Source organism: Ursus americanus, chromosome 2 (genome assembly GCF_024610735.1).
Source record: "Ursus americanus isolate L20-20 chromosome 2, mUrsAme1.1.p, whole genome shotgun sequence".
NCBI lineage: Eukaryota > Metazoa > Chordata > Mammalia > Carnivora > Ursidae > Ursus > Ursus americanus.
The window spans coordinates 7,432,393-7,447,462 of NC_142128.1; the positions used below are offsets into that span (position 1 = coordinate 7,432,393).

Consider the following 15,070-nt stretch of genomic DNA (forward strand, 5'->3'; position numbering starts at 1 on the left):
CTTGCTCTAAAAGCCCAGTTTCCCACCCGTTTTCCAGCAGCTGCTACGGTGGGCTTTTTCTATCCGCATCCTCTTCTTTGCCTCCAGAGGACCCAGACACCAGAGGAAGCCAACGATCTTTTTCTGTCTGCTGAGAGATCTTAGGTGGCATAACATAGTCCATTTAGTATGGTCAGAAGTTAGCTGACCGCAAACCACTCTAAGTTTCTTATAAATCACATCTCAAATGTTGACATTCCTAAACATTTATTGAATGATTAAAATTCCATCCGTGTTGTCTCAAACTAGTTGTTTACTAGTCTCCATGAAAAAGGGAGTTTGGGTGGTTGACGATTAGCTAGTGCAATAAAATCTGTAATACTTGGCAGCTGAGGGCTGGCTGTCCAGGACTGGTTTGCTTTGAGTTCCTGGAAGATCCAGTTACTCCTTGGATTTATTGGTGTGGATCCTTTGGTCCTACCTAGACAGACACACCCCCAACTCCTTCTGTTTCTCATACATGGCACCCCTCTGCCCCCATAAGACTACATTAAAAGCTTAGACTCTGGGAGATACCCCAAGTTTCAGAGTAATTCTATCCCTTTCTTCCACCTTGATAGGTTGTCCTTCGTACATGCATTGATGTTACTGTCCCAGGAAATCTGCTTTTGGGTGTGTTTTTATGAGACTAAGAGTTTGTGCTGACTTATTCCCACTCTCATCCGGTGCATGCTGTCCTCTAAGAGACTCTAGCAGGGTCACCCTTCCCCCTCACCTGTCAAACTGAGTTTATACTTTTTTTTTGTTTGTTTGTTTTGAGTTTATACTCTTGGGTACGAATCCCCTGGAGGCCCTGGCCTGCCGAGATAGGAAGCATTCACCAGTATTTCTCTACAGAGCAGAGTTAGTGCCAAAAGGGCCTCAAGTGGAGGAAGCTCACAACTACTCCCCAAAAGGAAAGGCCTCATCTACCAGTAGTTCACACTGTGTCTCTCCTGTAAAATGCATATCCCATGAGCCACTGGGTGGCTAAAGCCGAGCTAGAACCCAGGAGCTGTCTAAGAGAAAATCCCGGGCCAGGTTGGGGAAAATAGGTCACAGTGGCTGGGCAGTGAGGTCACAGAGAGGTTTGTCTTCCCAGACTCCATGGGGGAGGGGCCTAGGAGGCAGAGGGGCCCCAGAGGTCCCCCAAGCCCAGGCAGGGGACATGGTGTGGGAAAGGCAGCAGGGACGGGGGCCAGGGAGCTGACTACGGGGGGCCAAGGGGCCCGGAGAGATGAGGGCAGGAGCAGGGAGGGGGCAGTCAGGATGGTGAGGAGAAGCCGGAGAAAGCTGCAAAAAGTCACCGGGCTGTGCGGACGGGAGGAGGGGCTCCGGGTGAGGGGGGAGCGAGCCAAGGGAAGGATAAGAAGATGGCAGCCAGAGATCGGGGGAGGGGTTCTTTGGACCCAGTGGACCAAGGAACACGGCAGACAGGGAGGGGTGACGCATGGACCTAGAGAGAAAGATGGGAGGATTTGAGAACACAGAGCTGGATGACAAAGCTTTGAGCCCCCAAGAAAGTAGCTAACGAAAGATAGGCTGAGAGAAGGGAGCAAAAGAGGCCTGACTCTCATGGAACTCCTGTGCTCCCCATTCTCCTTGGGTAGGTGAAGCGGAGCTGCCCTTCATGTGGCCCAGAGCCTGGGGGTGAAGAGAAGAAGGGGAGAGGGAACCTTATTTCTGTTCAGCTGTTCCCCCCAGAGCTGGTGAGTCCTCCGCAGGGAGGTATTAAGGATAAAGGACAGGGGGCCAGACCACTGAGAGGCCCTGGTGATCCCTGCTTCCTCCCTCCTGCCCCCCAGGTGGAGCATATCATCTCATTCCTCCCAGTCAGAGATGTCGTTGCTCTGGGCCAGACCTGCCACTACTTCCACGAAGTGTGCGACGCCGAGGGCGTGTGGAGACGTATCTGTCGCAGGCTCAGTCCTCGCCTACGAGAGCAGGGTTCTGGGGTCCGGCCCTGGAAGAGAGCTGCCATTCTTAACTGTACACTTCCCCAGAAACTCCCGTGCTCTTTGCCTCTGTCCTACCTTATTCTGGGATCCCTCCTGCTCCAAAGAGTTGCCTCAGCATTCCCAGCCAAATTTCCAGGGCCCCTTTCTCTGGAAGAGCCCATTGGATTCAAACATGCGCCCTCCGTTGGATTCAAACATGCGCCCTCCGGCACTGCAAGCCTCTAGCTCCACCCTTTGATGGACCCCCATTACTAGCATCCCTGACAAACCTCCCTCCATATTCAAACTCTCTTCCAAATCTTACCCGGGACACCTCCTCCACTCCCCACACCTGGAGTTTTCCCTCCCCTAAACCAGGGTTTCTCAACCTTGTCACTGTTGACATTTGGGGCCAAATAGTTACTTGGAATGAGGGGCTGTCCTGTGCATTGCAGGATGTCTAGCAACATCCCTGGCCTCCGCCCACCAGACGCCAGTAGCAAACCTCCCCCCTGTCGTGCCAGCCAGTGCTCCCTGAGAGACAAAATCACCCCAGGCTGAGAAACATGCTCTCAACCCCTCCATTCCCAGGGAGCCCCATCCAAGTACTTGATTTCACACACTGGAGGTTAAGGGAGATCCAGATCTGCTCCAGAGAGCACATCCAGAGCTAGGGGTGAGGGGGGTTACTGACCTTTCTCGGTCATTCTTTTTCACTCTTCTTTCTGCTGCTTTTCTATATATTATATTCCCCTTGATGTCTCTGATGCAAGGTTGGATTGAAGAAGTGCTCCTTTAGAAGCATGTGTAGTGCCCTGGGCTGAGGGGGGCAGAGAACTCAAGTTCAGGCATGGGGGATTATTAAAGATATCCTCCGAGCTTTCCAGTGTCCCTTAGAACGAGTCTGTTCCCCAGTCTTGGGTCTGGGAGCTGCTAAATACCACGCTACCCGACAAATCGAGTCTGCCCAAGCTCTGATTCCTCTCCCTTGTGCCATCCTGACCCCTTGAGCCTTCCATCTCCTTCCCTTCTCCAGACACGAAGGGCCTGTATTTCCAGGCATTTGGGGGCCGCCGCCGCTGTCTCAGCAAGAGTGTAGCCCCCCTGCTAGCCCACGGCTACCGCCGCTTCTTGCCCACCAAGGACCACGTCTTCATTCTTGACTACGCGGGGACCCTCTTCTTCCTCAAAAATGCCCTGGTCTCCTCTACCCTCGGCCAGATCCAGTGGAAGCGAGCCTGCCGCTATGTTGTGTTGTGTCGCGGAGCCAAGGATGTGAGTCGTAGAGCCCTGGCCGCTGGGGACCCAGGCCTCCTGCAGGGACCCAGGGTCCACACCAGCCCTGAGGTATTCTCCTCGGGACAGCCGCCCTCCTGTCCCAGGAACTGAGAAACGAGTCCTCGTTTCCCAGCCCTGAACCCAAGTACCTCATCTCTCACCCCAGGGCCCCGTTGGCCCAGCCTCATTCCACTCCAAGGCCTAGATCCCAGACACCTTCATCTCTTCCTACAGTTTGCCTCGGACCCAAGATGTGACACAGTTTACCGTAAATACCTCTACGTATTGGCCACTCGGGAGCAGCCAGGCGTGGTGGGCACAACTGGCAGCCGGGCCTGTGACTGTGTCGAGGTCTATCTGCAGTCCAGTGGGCAGCGGGTCTTCAAGATGACCTTCCACCACTCCATGAGCTTCAAACAGATTGTGCTGGTCGGTCAGGAGACCCAGCGGGCTCTGCTGCTTCTCACAGGTGTGGCCCAGAGCAGTGGTTGCAAACTGCTTTCTACGGATTCTTCAGGACAGGACGTGCTGCAGGGGAGGGGGAGGGCTCTCACATGGGTTCTGCACGCCCCCTCATCCTGCTCTCAAACCCAAGAGCTTTGCTTTTTGTCTGCCTCCTAGTCTAAGATTCTGTGTGTTTCATATGAATAAAGGGCACTGCTGCAAAAAAAGTTTGGAAACCACTGTTCTAGCGAAAGGGCAATTTTCAAAATTCTAACCTTTGTAACCTCCCTGTTAGACACTACACTTGATTCCCCCAACTTCCTCCCACTTGCTCCTTGTCACATTTATATATATTTTTTCAAGTTTTATTTTTTTATTTATTTAAGCAATCTCTACACCGAATGTGGGGCTCAAACTCATAACCCCGAGATCAAGAGTCACTGAACTCTTCTGACTGAGCCAGCCTCGAGCCCCTGTCCCCTTTATTTGACCACACTCCCAAGCTTGAGACCCTCTGGACTTCTTAATGCCAGGCAGGGTCCCAAGTTCTCAGGATCATTCTTCCTAACAGTCCAATTAGATTCTGCCAAATCTGATTGCTAAGTCTTCTTTCCATCATCTTTCATGCTCAGGGACTTCCCTGACTTATTTTTGGTGGTAAAGGGCTCAAGTCGGGACAACTCAAGGTCACTCTTTTCTTATTCCATTTCTACCCTTTTTCTTCCCACCCCACTCTAGGGCAGTAAATGTTTTGTCCATACGGCTTAGAGAGTCTACTGGGAAGTTAATATGGATATTGAGCGGTCCCCTTCCCCCACATAACTGTCTGCCTCTCCCCATCTCCCAGAGGAAGGAAAGATCTACTCTTTGGTAGTGAATGAAACCCAGCTGGACCAGCCACGCTCCTACACAGTTCAGCTGGCCCTGAGGAAGGTGTCCCGTTGCCTGCCTCACCTTCGTGTGGCCTGCATGGCTTCCAACCAGAGCAGTACTCTCTATATCACGGGTAAGAACCACCCTCCTTCTTCTCCAGACCCTGGTCTTAAACATACCTTCCAGGTATGTTCTGTATGGAACACCCCCCTTACACTTACTCAGGCTCTGTGGTGGACCCTCTCGGGCATCCTAGTGAAAAGATGAGTTTAGGTTCCCAGACATCATAGCTGGTACATTGCTAGTGAGTGTGAGACACCCCAGATCCTGCAGCTTTTATCCCAGATAGGGTCTTATCTCTAGGAAACAGGTGCCCAAAGCTGCTGAGCTGAGGGCTCCTGACCCCCCAGACCAGGGGGGAGTGTATTTTGAGGTGCATACCCCAGGGGTGTATCGTGATCTCTTTGGGACCCTTCAAGCCTTTGACCCCCTGGACCAGCAGATGCCGCTTGCTCTCTCACTGCCTGCCAAGGTAGGATCCTGGAGGGATGGGGCAGACCAGGGAGGGGCGGGGGGGTGGTGTTTAGGGTTTGAAAGGTACCAGAGGTCTGAAATATGAGCAGGGATCAAATGATTGCTCAGGGAGGGACAGGGGACCCAAAGAGAGGGGTGAGGCCTCGGGCAGGGCCCAAAGTAGTCAGCTGCGAATGGCAGCTTAGCGGCTGGGAGATTCCAAAGTGCAGGGTTGCTCTGGAGGGAACTGAACGCCCACCTCCTCTTTCTGTCTTACTTCCTAGATCCTATTTTGCGCTCTTGGCTACAATCACCTTGGCCTGGTGGATGAATTTGGCCGAATCTTCATGCAGGGAAATAACAGATACGGGCAGCTGGGAACAGGGGACAAAATGGACCGAGGGGAACCCACACAGGTGAGACTGTTTCTCAGTTACTCTCATCCTGACCCCCTTCCTCCAATTCCCTAACCCCCAGATCTCTCCACTTCTCCACTCTCTTTAGAGTCCACTCCTTACTCCCTGGGGAAGTTAAGCCAACCAGTACGTAATGCCTGTGGTACTACTGGTGCATGTCTTCCCCAGGGCTGGCTCTATGAGATCCGTTCTGTGAGGTGCTTGCTGTAAGTGCATAGGGATTTAGTGCAGCAGGGAGACCAGGGGGTGGGCTGGTCTAACCAGAAGAGGTGAGATGTGATCAGGGCCCAGTGGGTCAGATCGAATGCAGGTGGGTACAGGGAGAGGCATTCTGTACAGCGGGGACGACAATGCAGCTTGCACATACCTAAAGCAGAGAACGTGTTTCGGAAACCGGTAAATTTGAGGTGGTACAGGTGGGGGTGAGCCCCGAGAGGCGTAGATTTGGGAAAGAGTCACTGCAGGTTCGGGAGCAGAAGGCAACCCCCACAGATGACCAAGAACAGGAGGCCGCCGACTGAGAAGCCCACTGGGAGACCGTGGCGGCCCAGCAGCACTTGAGACAAGAGCCTGGGGAGCAAGAACACAAAAGGATGGATCCCGGAGATGTTCTGAAAGGAAATGAACAGGCTCTGGGAACTGCTGAGATGTGAGGAGAGGCCCCGAGGACCAAAGGGGCTCTGGCGTGAGATCCCTTGAAGAAAGATGGCATCTCTACAAATGTGGGAAGGGACGCTGGCTTGAGGAAAGAGGCAGAGCGTGAACTTGGACTTTTTTTAAAGTGGAAATGTGTCGCTGGCATTAGATTCCATGTTGGAACAAAGTTGACACGGACAGAAGTAGGGACAGAGGAGCAAAGCCCGGGCCGAAGCCCATGTCGTAGGCAGAGGGAATGAAAAGGCTGTCTCTGAGACCGGAGGGGCGCACTCACAGATGCCAAATCCCAGACGCCATGGGCTCAGAGAGTTTCAATCAGGAAGGGAGTGACTGATGGTGACAGATAATGCAGGAACATACTTACTGACACGGAAACATGGTCAGGCCATATTTTTTGGTGAAAAAAAATGAAATTATTTTACGTAATCCCCTTTTTGCTTAAAAATATACAATTTTTACATACACACACACACACACATACATAAGCAGCGGTAAATAAGAATATCCAACATCTGTTCACAGTAGGTGGTGGGATTCCCAGTGATTTTTTTAGTAAGCTCCACACCCAGCGTGGAGCCCAACGCAGGGCTTGAGCTCATGACCCTGAGATTAAGACCTGAGCCCATATTAAGAGTCAGACGCTTAACCGACTAAACCACCCAGGCGCCCCTAGCCAGTGATTTTTTTTTTTTTTAAGATTTTATTTATTTGACAGAGATAGAGACAGCCAGCAAGAGAAGGAACACAAGCATGGGGAGTGGGAGAGGAAGAAGCAGGCTCATAGCAGAGGAGCCTGATGTGGGGCTCGATCCCACAACACCGGGATCACGCCCTGAGCCGAAGGCAGACGCCCAACCGCTGTGCCACCCAGGCGCCCCCTAGCCAGTGATTTTTAAATTAATCTTTGCTCACCAATATTTTATAATTTTTCTATGATGACCACAAAGTACTTACCTGTGTCTTCAAAATTAAAGCCCTCAAAATCTCAGGAGAAAGTGCACAGGAGAGGCCCTGGGATTTGGCAGCTGGCAGGTCAAGTACATTTGGAGAGAACATGTCAGTCGCATAGTAAGGAGAGAAGCCAGATCACAAGAAGATGCAGGAAAGCCTGGCTGGGTGAGAACAAGAATGGGGTCGACCTCAGACTGGTCATGTCACCAGTTCTGCTGCCTGAAAGACAGAGGTCCGGAAGCAGCAGGAATCAGGTGGAAATGTTGTTTTTCAAAACAGGGTGGCCAATCTGAAAGACAGGGATAGGACAAGTTGAAAATGCTGGAGAGAGATGGGAGGAATAAGTGAACGGAAAGTCCTTCCTGGGGGTTGCCCTGGAATCGCACAGGGAGGGAGGGCGTCTTCCAACTTTGGGAGGAGAAAGCACAGCCGTCCTCCTGGGGCTGGAAGGCAGGATGAGGGGCTGGACTGGCACAGGCCCGGGGTGACAGTGACGGAGCAGATAGAAGGCCCTGGGCTCAGGCAAGTAGCCTGTTTTCTGGGGAGCAAAGATGAGGAACCGAGAGAAGTGCTGGGCCCCATGCAGTCTGACTGGGGCGGCAGGAGAGCCAAGGAGGGAGAGAGCGCTGCTGGTCTACCTCCTGGCGGGGTGGGGGGTGCGAGAGGGGGGATGCTGAGTCCCTTCACTTTCCTCTCCTAGGTTCCCTAGATTCTTCCCTGAGCCTTCCTGTCCTATCTGGGCCCCCAAATCCTTGGTGTTCCCACCTTAGGGACCCTGGCCCTGTGTCCTCAGGTGCGTTATCTGCGGCGCCCCATCGCCCTGTGGTGTGGCCTCAACCACTCCCTGGTGCTGAGCCGGGGCTCGGACTTCAGCAAGGAGCTTCTGGGCTGCGGCTGTGGGGCTGGAGGCCGCCTCCCTGGCTGGCCTAAGGGGAGCGCCTCCTTCGTGAAGCTCCACGTCAAGGTCAGAGCATTGTCCGGCCAGCAGGCAACCAGGGGGGGCAGGAGCGATAGAGCGAGGTGGCACACAGCGACGTAGCCGGGGCTCCTGCAGGAACCCGGGGGCCCCATCTCCCCAGCACCCCCTGCGTCCCTTGCCTGCCACACACCGCGGCTCCTGGCTCTCTCCCTTAGCAGACCCTGCTGGCCCTCTCTGACCTCACACGACCTTGGGGCTCGGCCAGCCCTAGCTCACTTGCTGGCTCAGGGCTGGTCGGAGAGGGAGGAACACAACAGCTGGGGCTTCCTGGGAGCCCCCCAGTAAAGACCCCACTCAGCCACGCCCCTTGTCTCCTCCAAGGTCCCTTTGTGTGCCTGTTCCCTCTGCGCTACCAGAGAGTGCCTCTACATGCTGTCCAGCCATGACATCGAGCACCAGCCCACCTATCGGGACCTACCCGCCAGCAGGGTGGTGGGGACCCCCGAGCCCAGCCTGGGGGCCGGAGCATCCCAGGACCCTGGGGGGGCGGCCCGGGCCTGTGAGGAGTACCTCAGCCAGATCCACAGTTGCCCCACATTGCAGGATCGCATGGAAAAGATGAAGGAGATCGTGGGCTGGATGCCCTTGATGGCTGCACAGAAGGATTTCTTTTGGGAGGCCTTGGACATGCTGCAGAGGGCTGCTGCAGGGGTTGGCCCAGGCCCCCCAACCCCTGAGAGCTGACCCCCCTCTCCTAATCTCACCCCTGGAGGGAGAGTCTGGCCTTGGGCCCGGAGCTAAGGAGAGATGGGGTGGTGGCAATAAACACTGTACATGCACGTGGGGGGGGGGATTGCCAGACATGCCAGGGTGGACAGGGAACTGTTTTGTAAAATGTTCAGGGGGCTGCCCAGGAGGGGCCCCCAATCTGACTATCATGGACAAGAGATTTGATGGACAAATAGAATAAAAGGCTGAAGTGAGGCCCAATTTGGAGCCCGGGGGCCTGGGAGGAAAATGGGGCACAGGACGGGGGCCGAGGCCTGGCTCAGTGGGTGACAGAGGGCAGGAGCGTGGCCGAGGTGGGCTCCAGCGTTCGGGTGCTGCAGACCTGACCACCTAAGTCCCTCCGCTTGCTTCCCCTCCCACTCCCAAGACCGGCCCAGGCTTCTGGACTTGGAAGTGCAGGCTCCTCCTTCTGGAACAATGCAGTCAACATATGCTGCTCGGTTCTCGGTTCTCGTTCTCTTCCTCGGATCCCCTGTGTCTCAGACTTATCCCATCCTGAGGAGGCCGCTTGCTTCTGATCTCACAGAGCTTCCTACCCACGTCTCTTGGTCCCCGCGAAGTCAGCCCCCTCTTCCCCTCCTCCCATCTACCTTCCAGGTCCAGTCTCGCGTGGTGTCCCTTTCCCTCACTTTCTTCTCCCTCCTCTTCTTAATAAGGGGGATGCTCCCTTTGTCCACCCACCATGCCTCCCTAAGCCACTCCCATACCTCCAGATATTTGGGAGAGAAAATGGGGGAGCAGATAGAATTTTCTCCTCGGCCTAGTCTGGCCCAGGGATGGGGAGAAGACAGTAGCAATTTGAAGTGGAAAATAAGCTGGAGCGGGGTGAGGGGGTGGTCAGGAGGGGGTGAGTGACAGGGTGTCGGGGGTCAAGGGAAGGACTTCCTGCGGGTGCTGAGGAGGCAGGCAAGGGGGTGATCAGGAGGAAGGACCGGAGGCTGTGACCGCGGCACGCTCGGGCACGGGCAGAGCGGGCTTCCCAATGACAGTGCCCGATGCCCGCGTTAGGGCTGAGGGTTGATGCTCCCTCTGCCCTTCGTTGCTCCACCCCCGACTTAGGTCAATATTTATGTGTCCTGGACGTCGAGAGGCCCCTGGCCTCACCACTGTCCCGACTACACTCTCCCTGTCCCGCCTTCCCCACCGCCCGCCCCGCTGGCCGGTCCCCACGCCCACACACCCGAGGCTGCCTCATCTGGCACTGATTAGCCCTGCTGCCGCCGCCGCCGCCACTGAACTCAGCGGCTGCCTGTGACTCGAGGACCCCAGCGCCTCTCCCCCCGGCCATGCTGCCTGCTGCCACAGCCTCCCTCTTGGGGCCCCTCCTCACTGCCTGGGCCCTGCTACCTTTCGCCCAGGGCCAGACCCCCAACTATACCAGGTAGGTCTCTTGGCCCCTTCCAGGTAGCTCGAGTGAGCGGCAAAAGCCCTGATTCCTGGGGGTTTGCCTGTGGGTCCTGTGGATTCTTTCACTAACACACCACCCCCCCAGATATCCCGCAGCCCCAACTCTTCCCTAGCCCCCAAGTTCTCCCTCCCTACTGCAAGACCACAATCTCCTGTGGGTCACCACTGCCCCCCACCCCGTTCCTCCACCCTTTGTCCCCTGTCCTCTAAGTCTCCCCATCCGCCCAGACCCTTGGGCCCCCGTGGAACCTGAGAGCTCCAAGACCCTGAACTTGCCTGGTAGCTGAACATCTGGATTCCAGGAGGGAATTAGAGGGGGGGGGAGATGGGGGGAGCGAGTGGGAGACTTGGGAGTCAGATACTCAAGTAGTTAGCAGGAACAGGAGCAGGGCAAAGGTTGGGAGCTGGGGAAATCTGGTCTCCAGGTTCAACGTGAGGGCCATCACGGCTGCCGCTCATCTCTCCGCCCCCTCCCCCCCATGGCCTCGTGGCTGTGTCCACATCTGGAAGTAGTTAGGCGGCTCCTGTCCCCGACTGCCAGGCAGGGCGAGGGGGGAGAGTGAGGAACAGCCTGGGGAGGATTCCGGGAATTCCTGTTGGGGTGGGGGTGGGGGTTGGGGGGTGTTGGAGAGACAGCCAAGTTGCTGGCCCCACTTGTTCCTAATCCTCTCAATCCCAGCCTGGCCCAGATCCCCGAGGCCTTTCTCCTCCATCCCCCTGGCTTCCCTTGCTGGCCCCCCATCCCCATTACCCTATCCTTCCCAAGCTCTCTTCCACTCATGGCCGACCCCTCTTCTGTTCTCCAGACCCGTTTTCCTGTGTGGAGGGGATGTGACCGGGGAGTCAGGTTACGTGGCAAGTGAGGGTTTCCCCAACCTCTACCCCCCCAATAAGGAGTGCATCTGGACAATAACGGTGAGAAGGCCTTTCTGATCACTACCCCCTCGTTCTAGTCTCCCAGGCCTGACTGCTAAGGGAACCCCAGTCTGCCGGCGCCCTGCTCTCCCCTCCAGCCCCTGCACCACCACTTCCCCCAGGGACGTCCAAGACCCATCCCCTCTGGTCGCTGAGGGCAGCAGTGCCCACAATAACACGTGGCAAAGTGTCCTCACACCTTCCTTAGCTCAGGGCCTGCTCCTCCATTCCCAGCTTCTTTCCTTGCTGTCCAATCTCTCCACGCCCTCAGGTCCTGTCCCCTGAGCAAGCCACAAGCTGCTGCACCCCGATGGGGTCCCTTCCTGTTCAAGCCCAGTTTCCCTATGAAATGCTCGGGGAAAGAGAGGTACCCTCCGCCTGGGTTGTGTGTGGCCTGACTTTGCAGGTCCTCTTCCCTGTCCCCGCCTTCAGGTCCCTGAGGGCCAGACTGTGTCCCTTTCCTTCCGAGTCTTCGACTTGGAGCAGCACTCCGCCTGCCGTTACGATGCTCTGGAGGTCTTTGTCGGGTCTGGAACCTCGGGCCAGCGGCTTGGACGCTTCTGCGGGACCTTCCGGCCTGCGCCCTTAGTCGCCCCCGGCAACCAGGTGACCCTGAGGATGACGGCGGACGAGGGCACAGGAGGACGAGGCTTCCTGCTCTGGTACAGCGGGAGGGCCACCTCAGGCACTGGTGAGACCTCCCTCACCTCCGCCTTCCCCCTCTCCTGGCCCCGCCCCCCGCGCAGGCCCCGCCCCCGCCTTAACCTCCACCCCGAGCCAAACCCTGCGCCCGAGAGCCTAGGGCCCCCATTACCTCCCTTACCCTTTTTCCTCACTAACTGCCCCTTCAGTCCCTCCTCCCCGTCTTCTCTCCCCTCTCCCGCTCCCACCCGCCCCCTCTTCCAGGCCCCCCCCCAGGCGCGAGGCGGAAATGGGTCACCGACCCGCGGGTGGAATGGGCGGCCTGGGGTTACTGGGACGGTGAGTAACTGCCCGCCCCCGTCCGCAATCGGGCTCCCTCAGAAGGGCGTGAGGGGACACCCCCGGGCCGGGGGACTAGGTTCCCCCGACCCGGAGCCCCCTACACCCAGCCCGGGGCTCCCGATTGCGGTCCCATCACCCCCTCCTGGCGGCAGAAGTCTCCCCTAAAATGTTTAAGGCAGGGACCTCCCCAAAGAGGCCTCTGGGGCTGTGCCCCAATTTGAGGGCACCCTCACAACGTGGGGACTCCCCAGCCTGCAAAGGGGACTTTTCCGCCGGACTGGGGAGATGGGATCTCCCAGGGGAAGAGGAGCCATGTGGCCGCGGGTCAGGGGGAGGGGCGAGAAGGGAGCGTGTCCAGCCAATGCCTCCGACCCCTTCCACCGCCCGCCTGGGCGCCCGGAGGTCCAAGACTCCCCTGAGCCCTGCTCCTCCAAGCCCCCTCTCTGCTAACCAACCCCCCTCTTCCTTACCTCTCTTCTCGTCCCCTCATGCTGAGACCCAGATGTCCGAGCTTCCAGCACAGGCTTCCAGCCTAGAGCTCTCTTCGAGCTGACCAAGGGTCTCCACCGCCTCCCACCCCCACTCCTTTCTCCCCTCCCCAGAGCACCAATTTTGCGGGGGGCGGCTGGAGAAGGCCCAGGGAACCCTGACCACGCCCAACTGGCCCGAGTCCGATTACCCCCCGGGCATCAGCTGTTCCTGGCACATCATCGCGCCCCCGGACCAGGTACCGACCCCCTGCCCAGGCCGCCCTCGGGGACCCAGGCGGCATTCTCCAACATGCAGCCAGCAAAGATTTCTTGACCGTCTGCTATGTCCCGACCACTGAGCTCGCGCTGGTAGGGAGCAAAAACAGACCCAGAACTGCTTGCGCTCAAACAAAAAATGTAAAATCACACCTGTGACGAGTCTTAGGAGAGCGAGGTACACGACGCCGCTGTTTTGTGTGTGTGTGTGTGTGTGTGTGTGTGTGTGTGTGTGCGTGCGCGCGCGCGCGCGGTGCCGCTGGAGGTGGGTGCCGGCTCTGTTCCTTGAGCTTGAGCCAGGACCAGCCCTTGCCCACAACGGAAGACGCCGCCGAAGGGTTTCCCCGGGTGCGTGTGTGAATGCTGTGAGAGGGGGGTCCAGCGGACGCGGGAGGGGGGAGAGGAGGCTGCCGCGAGCTTCCGGGCTTCCGGACGACGCGAGGGGTGCAGGGCTCTCGAGCCTCCCTCCAGCCGCCCGGGTCCCGCCGCGCAGCTTCCTCTCTCCCCGCGGACAGGTGATCTCGCTGACCTTCGGGAAGTTTGACCTGGAGCCCGACACCTACTGCCGCTACGACTCGGTCAGCGTGTTCAACGGAGCCGTGAGCGATGACGCCAAGAGGCTGGGGAAGTTCTGCGGCGACACGGCCCCAGGGTGAGGGGATGCACCAAAGGGGTTGGTGGGTCCACCTCTCTAGGCAAGGGAGTTGCGGGGGCAGAGGCCAGGTTTAGCTGAAGAGGAGGGATCTGAACCCGTGAGCCCCAGACGGGTGGGCGGAGCTAGTAGAGGACCAGGCAAGAGACCTGGCTTGGCCCTGGGACAGCACCAGGACCGGTCCACGGATCGAGAGGCGAGTAGGTCCTGCTAAGTCGGGAAGCTGGTACAGCCAACCCAGGGCAGAGATGACAAGGCCCACCTGACGCTTCCCCCCCCCACCCCCCCCCACCCCCCCCCACCCCCCCCACCCCCCCGTGCTCGCCACCTGCAGTCCCATCTCCTCTGAAGGGAACGAGCTCCTCGTCCAGTTCGTCTCTGACCTCAGTGTCACGGCTGATGGCTTCTCTGCCTCCTACAAGACCCTGCCTCGAGGTGCCGAAGGGCAGGCCCGGAGCCCGGGGGAGGATGCCCGGTTGGGCACCTCACTCTCCAAGCCTGGACTCCCATCTGCAGAGAAACCAAAGGCCTCCTCTGAGGCCCAGGCAACTCCGGGGGCCCCAGGTGAGTCTGGGAAGGGGGAAGAAGGGGACGCAGACTGAAGGGAGCCGTTTCAAAGACGACCTTTCCGAACTCATTCATTCATTCATTCATATATCAGTCACTGGGGCCACCTCTGTACTGATGTCTGGTACCGAGTGCTGGGACCCAACGCTGGAGAGAGCTCTGAGTGAATGCAAATCAATGGGGCCATTATGAGGAAAGGGGCCCTTCCAACCTGCTGGGTGGGTCCCCCTCCACAAACAGCACCCCCTCCCTCCTAGACGTGCCCGCTGTGTCCTGCCCGAAGCAGTGCCGACGGACAGGCACCTTGCAGAGCAACTTCTGTTCCAGCAGCCTGGGTAAGAAGCCGCACCCGCCACCTGTGCTCTTCCAGCAGCTCTAACCTCCCCTCCTGTCCTCAAAGTCCCCCCTCCTGGCCCCAGCCCTGAGCTGACCTCCTGTCTCCTCACCTCTCACCCCCACTCTCCCACAGTGGTGACCGCAACAGTGAAGTCCATGGTTCGGGGCCCGGGAGAGGGCCTCACTGTCACTGTCAGTCTCATTGGTGCTTACAAAACCGGAGGCCTGGACCTGCCCTCCCCACTCACTGACACCCCCCTGAAGTTTTACGTGCCCTGCAAGCAGTGCCCCCTCATGAAGAAAGGTAACGGATGTGGCAAAATGGGGAAGAGGATGGAGCCTCGTGACAATGATAGAATCTAAAGGACTCTGACAAAGGAGGTACGCCTACAAGGTCTCAATAACACGATCCCTCCCTCTCCTCCCCCAGGAGCCAGTTATCTGATGATGGGCCAGGTGGACGAGAACAGAGGTGCTGTCCTTCCTGCAGACAGCTTCGTGGTTCTCTACCGGTCCAACCAGGACCAGATCCTCACCAACCTCAGCAAGAGGAAGTGCCCCTCCCAGCCTGCTCGGGCTGCTGGATCCCAGGCCTGAAACCCAGGCTACCTTCCCAGCCTGGAGCCCTAGAGACTCCTTTCTTATCCAAATAAATGTTTCTTGACTGA

General features: G+C 57.6%; 2 protein-coding genes and 1 long non-coding RNA gene across 4 annotated transcripts; 2 read left to right on the forward strand and 1 right to left on the reverse strand.

The window, feature by feature from the left end:
• Positions 1-229: 229 nt before the first annotated feature.
• Positions 230-7,923, reverse strand: LOC123777350 (uncharacterized). Its single transcript, XR_006775632.2, has 4 exons — positions 5,847-7,923; positions 3,510-3,761; positions 2,650-2,775; positions 230-1,981 (listed from the first exon to the last, which is right to left on the reverse strand). It is a non-coding gene; the product is annotated as an uncharacterized LOC123777350 (long non-coding RNA).
• On the forward strand, positions 1,126-8,750 carry FBXO24 (F-box protein 24). The gene is made up of 10 exons (XM_045773955.2): positions 1,126-1,356; positions 1,629-1,727; positions 1,824-2,007; positions 2,992-3,230; positions 3,468-3,702; positions 4,525-4,683; positions 4,961-5,082; positions 5,348-5,479; positions 7,881-8,051; positions 8,388-8,750. Exons 1-10 carry the CDS (start codon positions 1,126-1,128, stop codon positions 8,748-8,750), a joined length of 1,935 nt encoding a protein of 644 aa, XP_045629911.2.
• Positions 8,751-10,040: 1,290 nt separating this feature from the next.
• Positions 10,041-15,070, forward strand: PCOLCE (procollagen C-endopeptidase enhancer). 2 transcript variants are annotated; one of them, XM_087867785.1, is made up of 10 exons: positions 10,041-10,176; positions 11,009-11,117; positions 11,550-11,808; positions 12,024-12,098; positions 12,704-12,828; positions 13,363-13,499; positions 13,834-14,063; positions 14,324-14,401; positions 14,536-14,706; positions 14,833-15,070. In XM_087867785.1, exons 1-10 carry the CDS (start codon positions 10,082-10,084, stop codon positions 14,997-14,999), a joined length of 1,446 nt encoding a protein of 481 aa, XP_087723911.1. In that variant the 5' UTR covers positions 10,041-10,081; the 3' UTR covers positions 15,000-15,070. The 2 variants fall into 2 exon arrangements, with proteins under 2 accessions (XP_087723911.1, XP_045629910.1); XM_045773954.2 differs by lacking the exon at positions 12,024-12,098.